Source organism: Punica granatum, chromosome 2 (assembly GCF_007655135.1).
Source record: "Punica granatum isolate Tunisia-2019 chromosome 2, ASM765513v2, whole genome shotgun sequence".
NCBI classification, from domain to species: domain Eukaryota; kingdom Viridiplantae; phylum Streptophyta; class Magnoliopsida; order Myrtales; family Lythraceae; genus Punica; species Punica granatum.
In genome coordinates, this window is record NC_045128.1 from 8,746,512 (window position 1) to 8,755,598 (window position 9,087).

The 9,087-nt window shown below is 35.6% G+C and overlaps 1 protein-coding gene across 1 annotated transcript; it reads right to left on the reverse strand.

Annotated features, from left to right (window-relative positions):
* Positions 1-835: 835 nt before the first annotated feature.
* On the reverse strand, positions 836-2,508 carry LOC116197247. The gene is made up of 4 exons (XM_031527326.1): positions 2,398-2,508; positions 1,956-2,204; positions 1,656-1,796; positions 836-1,321 (listed from the first exon to the last, which is right to left on the reverse strand). Exons 1-4 carry the CDS (start codon positions 2,398-2,400, stop codon positions 968-970), a joined length of 747 nt encoding a protein of 248 aa, XP_031383186.1. The 5' UTR covers positions 2,401-2,508; the 3' UTR covers positions 836-967.
* Between the last annotated feature and the right edge of the window lie 6,579 nt (positions 2,509-9,087).

Sequence of the window (9,087 nt, forward strand, 5' to 3'; positions counted from 1 at the left end):
GAAGATCTCAGGTTTCATATTGCCTAATCATAATGAAAACAAATTTGTCATCTCCTTGAGGGGGGAAATCATTAGCCTATCTAAAGCCTGATCTTTGACTAGTCAAAGCCATTGGTTAAATTAATTTACACACTTCAGAAGTCCATTCACCCTAATAGAAAGTACTATGTTGTCCTAGCTATCATATCATAGGCACTTTGGTTTACTAACCCTTGATGTCGATTTACATCTTAGTTTGCATATATCGCGTTAAAATTCTTATCATTTGTAACGGAAAAAAAAAAGCCTAATAAGATGCATAAGAATACAATGATAGGCTTGCTTTGTCGCGTGTTTATTCTGTATGTTTTGTATATAAATCTCATTTTGATTTACACTAAATTTACGAGGAAAACACTGATCGTCTAAGACACACAACTTTTCTGCTAACGGCAATCTCACGAAAACAAAAACCAAAAACTATCTACATTTCATTCTTATACATATATATATATATACATATACACGGACACAAACACGCCCATAAACATGCGTGCAAATGAAATATATATATATATATATATATATATATATGTATGAAATTGTCCTTGGAAAGTGCCTCCAAGGGTTTAAGATAAAAAAATAATCGTACGTACGTGTGATGGCTTGTGTGGAAATCATTAAAGAATACTTTATAATCAAGTGAAAAATGAAAAGCCCAAGAAAATTGTATAACCCAATAACTTGGAATTTGGGAAAATCACGTGATGCCATTAAGACAAACCCCCCGACCAACTGATTAATTTTCTTCATCCGAGAGAGAGAGAGAGAGAGAGAGAGACAGTACACAATTAAATAATCAGTCAAAGTACCAAATTTAGAATTGAATTTTAAATGAAAATTAGAAATTGATGGTATTATTCTTCTTCTTCTTCTTCTCTTCTTCTTCTTCATTCTTTTTTTTTTTTTTGGCTATTTTGGCTAAAATTTAACAAAGTGGTGATCTATGAGGAATTCCTTTCCTTCTACTCATATAGCTTGTGGCCATGTCGTCCTCGTCGGACACCTTGCTAGCCGACCTTGCGCACACATACAGGCCGCTCCGCTTCTTCCTAACGAAATTCCCAATGTTCCCGATTGCGTTGTGGATCTCTGACCCGGATGATCCTGATGAGCAGCTCATCATCTGCTCGTCAGAATCCACGACCGTCGAGTGTGGGGTCGTCTCTTCGTCACCAAAGTACATGTCTTGTGGGAAAAGGAAATCGGGCCCAAGTTGTAGGGTTGTGCAAGTCCTCAAGTATGGGGAAAGATCCTTCTTGTACTTCAGCACATAGTCCACCTAAGCAAGATACAAATCCCATCACAAATTGATCATAAACCCAGAATTGCTTATCATAATTCCAATGTAAACGAACAAACTATATTGAACGCTAAAAACTTGATCACGGTCATCTAATGGTGAAATTCTGCAGGATAGTATATCAATCGATTGAATATACACTAGCTGTATGAAGGCCATGTAGTCTATGATATGCATACACAACTTGAGAGAAGAAAAAGACTTAGGGTTTGCTTTATTTATTGTATCAATTATTTACGAGAAATCATTCATATGATTAGTCTCTTGGAAGAGAATTACATGAAAGAGAGCCGATCAGGTAAAATCAATTTACCTTACAGCCTAAGGAGCAATGAATGAAGGGTTCTTGGAGGCTTCTATCACATGAAGTGCAATAGTTCCCTGACCCTTTGAATTGTCTGTTCTGCGGTCGCTTCTTGATGAACACCACCTTCGCACTGTTAATCGTGTATGCCTGGTAGCCGATAGAAATTAAGTTGATCGATAATAAATATTAGTAACGGGTTCAATATTATTATTAAGAATCAAGAAAATTGTAAAATATTGCTTATGAGATTAGTGAAAATTTTACAAAAAATCATATATGATGTAGCAAGCCGGGCTTGAGAGAGACCTGAACGTTGGAGCAGTCGATGAGCTTCTGGAGATCTTCGAGCCGGACGACATCGTGGTACACGTAACGCCGGATTTGGAGAAGACGGTGGAACCGGTGGTTGATGATGCAGTGGGGGCAGATACTGATGCAGCAATCCAAGCAGCATACGTTCTTCTCATTCTTCTTTGCGTTCTCATGGTACGAGCATGCCGCGAAGAACTTCTGAGTGTAGAGTGCATCCAGCCATGCGGGGACATTCTGGAAACCCTACAACACATGAAGAGACCAGAATTGTGATCAATTGATCATCATCAATTCAAGAAGTGCTTCCAGGTGATTGGAAGAGCTCGTGACCGGGACTATACTAATGCCTGAACGGAATTAGTGGTCCCAACTATGAGTAGGATGAAGACACTCGTGATCTAACTAAAAAACGAAGTAATTCTAGAGAGAGAATTACCATTGTTGCTGATGATGTGTAGGGCAAAGGTAAGGGAGAGCGAGGTGCCAGAAGGTGCTAAGCTACCCAATGGTGCAACCACAGGATGTAAGAGAGAGAGATGGGGAAAATGGGAGCATTAATAAGAGGGTATTTATGGAGGATCACAAGAGTGAAAAGGTTATATATTTATTTCATTTCATTTGAAAGTGACAGTAGACCATGGTGGATTGGACTTGGGGCAAGTGTGTGTTGTCACGTTTACTTTCGACAATCTAGTTATTTTATATATAATATATGTATATATATTCAATGTTTTGTTTTAATATTATGGTATCTCATGATTTTTCGAAGTTCTGCACATAGCAGCATCACTGAGACACAGCCTCGGGGGTTTGCAATGAATTAGGTCATTAGGAACAATTCCATATATATTTACGACATCACATCTCTCGTATCCTTAATTAAGTTGTTCAGTGCATCTTGCTTTTCTTAGGTCTTCTTAATTGCCCAAAATCTTGCTATTAGACTTAAGGAATTGAGATGCTACAATAAGAAAGAAACAAGAGTAATTAAAGAAATTTAGTGACATATATATGAGGAGTAGAACTGTAGAACGTGGGACATGTTTCCATGTCTCCCATTGTGTAAAACTCCACTTTTAAGCTATTGTTTATTATAACATGAATTTTCCTACAAAAGGTTAAATTTTAAAAAATAATGAACAAGAAAGATATTTTCCTCACATCTCCTTGCTTTGGAGCTCTAAAATTAAACACTACAATGTCTTAACTAATTTATAATTTAAGGAAATATACCCAAAAAAGGAAGAAGAAATAATTCTCGTTGGGGACTACCCTTTATGAACATATATATGCATTCATGACAAATTGCCCAATTATGTCGTCTCTTTTTTATGCTTATCTCGGGTTCATAAATCAACTTGTGTTATTTTGTTGGATTTTGAATTTCAGAGAAGATAGTAATTATTATGTTTAATTGTTCGATTTCCTTTAGATTCGTTTCTGATTTTGTACTATAGGATTTTGCATAAGTCTATTTTGCACCCCGAAGTTTAGGCTTTCCAGTTATGCACCTTGGAGTTTGACATTTTGTCCCATTTTGCACCGCCAGCCTCTTTCAAAGATTTAATGGGAAATACATATATAATTATATATCCTAGGAGTAGAGAGTGTCCATCTAGATATATCTTACACGAAATCGTTAATTAAATTTACAAAATCATTGAAGAGAATAATGAGAATCTATCATAATAAATACCATCGATGATTAGAACCAACGATGGTGCTTCAATGATATTTTTTGTTAAATTCCTTTTTCTATAGATTAGATTGATAATCCGCGTTACACACAAATTTTACTAAATTCCGTCATTGTCAATGGGTTATTGTCTCATTATCTCATTTTCTTCTATTCACAATTATATCAACATGACTCTTTTATTTTAAAATTTTATAAGTACTATAATAAATTATGTTAAATATAATAATTAAATATAAAAATAAATTAGATATTTTTGGAGAAAAATGCATTTATTGTAATTTCACATTTATTTTTTCTGCTTGGAGATACTTTAAATCTGGTGAAGAAGCTAGAGAAAGAAAGAAAAGTGGAAGGGAGGGGACAGGGGAAAACAGGGAAGTCGGGTAGTTACTTTTATTGAAATGACAATCACGTTTTGATTTAGTAATTCTTATAAATTTAGATATGTGTTGTAAACGTATAATGAAAAATCAAATGTTATACCAGAAAATATATATATATATATATATGTATTTTTTGATAATTTGTATAGATATATAAAGGTTGTGGTGCCAAATTGTGACACCTAAAACAAGAGTGGATAATGGGACATGACAAATTTCAGGCCTCAAGGTGTACAATAGGTAACAGGTTAAATTCAGGGTCCAAATCTCAAATTTCCCGATATAATCTACCATTTCAAGCAAATTCTTCAATTAATCTTCTCAAGTAATGTTATCCTAACACGAATTTCTATTCCATACTATAAAGAAGATCCATAATCCGAGTTAATCCTGAACTTCTTGATATCAACATGAATTTTAAGATCACCGGCTTTTAAGATGCCAAGAATTTCCTTGGACATGTAATAAATTATTGTGATTGAGCAGTTGGATAGTACAATGATAAAGGCGGTTGCAGATCCAGAATTACTGCCAAATTAATTTGAAGACTCATAGAGAATTTGTATGGAACTATTTATCATGTTACATGGGGCAGTCAATTGATTCTCTTTGTAGTGTTATGGATCCAAGAATTCAAAATAAACACTCCGCCGACCCAAAACAAAAAAAAAAGGGCAGTGCTTCTCTAACTTTATTGTATAATATTGTAACAATAATTAATGACAATATAATTACTTTACTTCACTGGTCACATAAAAGCAACTATATAACCATTCACATTTTAACTGATTTAACTCAATCTCTTTCAGCAAATTGGATCTCTTGTGGGGACAACCAATATGCATATGTTCATTTCATCTGGACAGAACCAAATCATTTTTATATTTTGTTTTATTTAATAACCCAGGTGTATTCCTCATCTCATCAACACCCTACTTATAGGAGCCGCGTACATCCTTGTGCAGTTGCACTGCGAAATTGCCTCCAGGGCTCCATGTCAAGAGAGGATAAACACGACGACCTCTCTCACTTGACGGTTGATCAGGGAAATTGTTTGACCACTGGTGTTAATCGTTGAAGATTGACAATATCAATCTTAACGGAATTGAATTGTATAAAACTGACTAGTTAAGCATGTAGATCACATGAAATTTTACAATTACCCGAAAAGTCTCGTATTTTTCGCCACAGGTGATACCAAAGTTCAGATCGCCTAACCCCCTAAATTGTTAGCTAGGGCAGCATTTGCTGTGAATTGACCCCCAATTTCTGGTACAAGTTATGTATTATGGGCAGCAATGGAACCAGTGCCGAAAAGGCAGAGGCAAAAGACATACGTATGTACGAGGAAACCCGGTTTTTGGGGAATCAAACATGGCAACATTCAGCCAACCACTCCATTTCATGAGAAACTGTGCTTTTTTTTTTCTTTTTTTCCTCCCATTTTCACACGATACAAATTCTAAGATTTTCTTTCGGTATCCATACATCTTGATATTTGAAAGACTAATGGACCTTTATTAATTCAATTTAAATCGGATCACCCATAAAGGAGTAGAACTTTCACAATTGTAATTTTTTTTTTCATTTTCAAAACTCGATCTCAAAACTTTACTTAAAAAAATAGACGTTAATCCATTTGAATTAAGCGATGTTAGTCTTTTTTTTTTCTTATAAATTTTAATTGTCCCTTCCCTTCCTCTTTGGAGAGGCGGACACAACTCATTGAGCACTAGGAAGGCAGATTTGCCGACCCTTATTTATTAAAAAGAAAATTAAGAGCCCTAATTAGTTGCCAATTTTTAGGAGGCATTGCTTGTTGTGCCTCTTTGCTCTAACCAATGCCAAATCTTGGGGCTTGATATGATATATGGAAGATATTGATCGACACTTTCCAGTCTATAATAACCTTTATTATGATCATCTATCTCCACCCAACAATTCTTCAATTGAGTTTTCAAAAGAGACAGACCAAATTGGACCTCACATGCATGATAGAGTTATATTAAAACTTCTCTTTTCTTTTTTTTCTTTTTTTTTTTCTCTCTCTCTCTCTCTACATTACATTCTTTTTACAAGTGAGATTGAAGGACGGACAACATCCACTTTATTTAATAGCCATTGATTAAGGAGCACTCTGTACACCCTTCCACGACCTCATATGTTATATGCTCATTCATCATGGGAAATTACTCGAAGAAATGGGCTGCCAGCCGTGTCTCTCATTCCGTAACATTGCGAAACGGATGGACTAAGGGGATAGTGGGAACAATATGGCCTTATCTATACTTTCAATATTCTGAAGGAATTTACGTACATATTCATCCAAATTTTGATGAAAATCTTTGCCCATCGAGGATTTTACACCACAAAGTCAAATCGGGATCTGTCTTAGAATTGGCATCATATATAATTGCCAACTAATACTTCCCTTTACAATAGTACGATGTACCTCTTTTTTATTTTTATATTTTACAAGGGAGGCCCATAAACCTAGTACATTGAAATAAATATCTTAAATATCTAATAAAGGGATACGGGTAGTCTCACTGGTTATCGAACCTGGGACCTCTTGGTCACCAGGCGAGAGGTGCATCACTGTGCTATACCCGCTCTTGATACGATGTATTCTCTTTTGATCAGTCGGCCAGAGAACATAAGCCCATGATTGATATAAGATAAGAAACAGCATGATTCACCCATTTCATGTATAATTGTCTATTGCATGGTTGACATGGCATGCTTAATTAAAATATAGGAGTAATTAAGACATAGGAATTACTCCCCAGACTTCTTACATTACATATTTAAAATATGGACTTTTTTTAACCCTCTATTGGATCAAATTTTACATAAAAATGAAAAAGGAGTTTTTGGCGACTCTTATTGTGGCATTTGCCGACTGGGATGGATCTAGCAATTTAGTGCAATGGGGCGAAATTCAAGAGAAGATAAAGGATAGATAAAATCATAAACTCAATGGTAGCAAAATACAATGATTTATGATTTTTCATAGAAAAATTGAAGTGGACAAAATATATCATAAACTCTAGTTTTATCGAGTCAAGGGGTGCGAGCATTGCCTGCACAACCCCCTAGCTATATCCGTCCCTGTTTGCCGATGTTCATTAGCTTCATCAGAGATATCGGACGTTTTTAGAATCGTTTTTTGAGTATTGAGAAAACTCATTCACCAAGGGTCGTCAACCCTTTCAAAAAAGTGTTGGCCAAAACCCACCCTAGGCCAACACTTCCTGAAGCTCCACTTCTTGGCATTCCCAGCCAAGCTAGACTTTGCCCTAATTGAGGCCAAAGAAATATGGTTGAGAAGCGGCCTTCCAGCCAAGCTCAGACTCCATGAGATTCGAATTGAATCCACTCCCAAATTAAGGGACTATCAGGATATCCACCCAATTATAGCTAGGGTTGTGGCCAGTTTGAAGAGATTGCTAAGAGTTAGACTATTTTTGAAATTATGCAAAATTTTAATTAGAAGTTTTGTTTATGTTCTTTTTATGTTTGTTGATAAGACTCCAATGAAGATTTTGATACTTTCTCACACCGTATGGTGGGTAAGTTTCATGTAAGAATTCCTCACTTTTTAGAGCATCTATACATGAAACATGCATTACTCTTTGTCTATCATCAAGGGAAAATCTACTGGTCACTATGTAATATTTCATAATTAAGTTAGGGCAGTGAAGGAGTGTAATAAAATGCTCCTTTTTCCGAACTTTAATTTGCTAAATCCTTTCTATCATCTAAATTAGAGAGTCGGTTTCGTTCTTTCTGGCTGTTAACAAAATTGATTTTTCATATTTTTCTATTTATTCTTTGCTAATAAGTTTTATTCCTTCTTTATGAAGATGAAGGAAAAAGCATAGGCCTTTTCCGTGGAAAGAGCATTTCGAAATATTAAGGTAAATATATCTCTAGAATCAAAATATGGTGAAACAAAAGGCGAGTTTCTCATGCACTTTTATATTTAGTATAAAAAATTTTCTATTAAATAGAATTTCGTATTTATATAGAATAAGTGTAGTTTTTTTTATTATTGTTATATTTTAAAAGAGACATTTATTGGTGAAAAATTGTGTTTAGAAAGAGACGATTGGTACGTATATAAGGTGTAATGTACATGAATATGTACATGTGATTATATTGTAAAGATTACATTGAAGAGACAAAAAAATAAATGCATGTTTTGCAAAGTTTAAAAGGCATTTTGGGAATGAAAATATGGAGAAACAATAGCGAACTCCACAGTTTTATATATAAAATGCGTAATATGTAATTAATAGATAATAAATATTGAAGATTATTGCTCATAGTGAGAATTCTGCTATATGTAAATGATTGGTTACATATCAGTACAACTCAACAAGGAAACTATTACTAACGGTGAAGTGATAAAGATACAAAAGAAAACTTCTCTCATCCTTTCCTGGACGGTCCCTTGATCCCTTTGATGAGCGGTCGTATTAGCACTAAAGTGGATTCACAGTCGATTTGACGAGACAAAGGGATTAAGTAATGGTCCATGAAAAGAAACGATAAAATTTCTCTTGGACAAAATTACGAACTGGCTATCCTCTTCTTTTTTTTGAATTATTAAGGACGTTTATGAACCTAATAAATGATAATCAAAAATGAAAAAAATAAAAGAATATGAGTAGTATGATTGTCATTCTCAAATTTAAATTCGCCCGAAAGGAGAAGTCCTCTTTTTCCTCCCGTGTCCTATCTCTGAAACCCTAGCCTCTTCTCTCTTTTTCCTCCTTAGCCGTTGCCGGCGCGTCTGACTTCAGCTGCGCACCTCAGGTGGCAATTCCCCCGTCAACCTCCTCATCTCTCTCCATGACCCCTCTTCCTCCAATCTCCCGATCCCGCTCTGCCACCACCTCTTGGCCACTATTCCAATTGCCGCTTCATCGCGCCTCCCCCTCCGGCCTCTTCCTCCAATCTCCCAATCCTAACCAGCCACGGCCACCTCACTGTTGCTTTCAACCGTCGCTCCAACACACCTCCTCCTCTACCAATCTCG

Bases quoted from the DNA above. Each gene is read 5' to 3' on its own strand.
- LOC116197247 (XM_031527326.1), bottom strand. The intron at 1,797-1,955 runs GTCTCTCTCAAG...ATCGGCTACCAG, and splicing joins TCGACTGCTCCAACGTTCAG to GCATACACGATTAACAGTGC. The intron at 1,322-1,655 runs GTAAATTGATTT...TATCTTGCTTAG, and splicing joins ATTGCTCCTTAGGCTGTAAG to GTGGACTATGTGCTGAAGTA.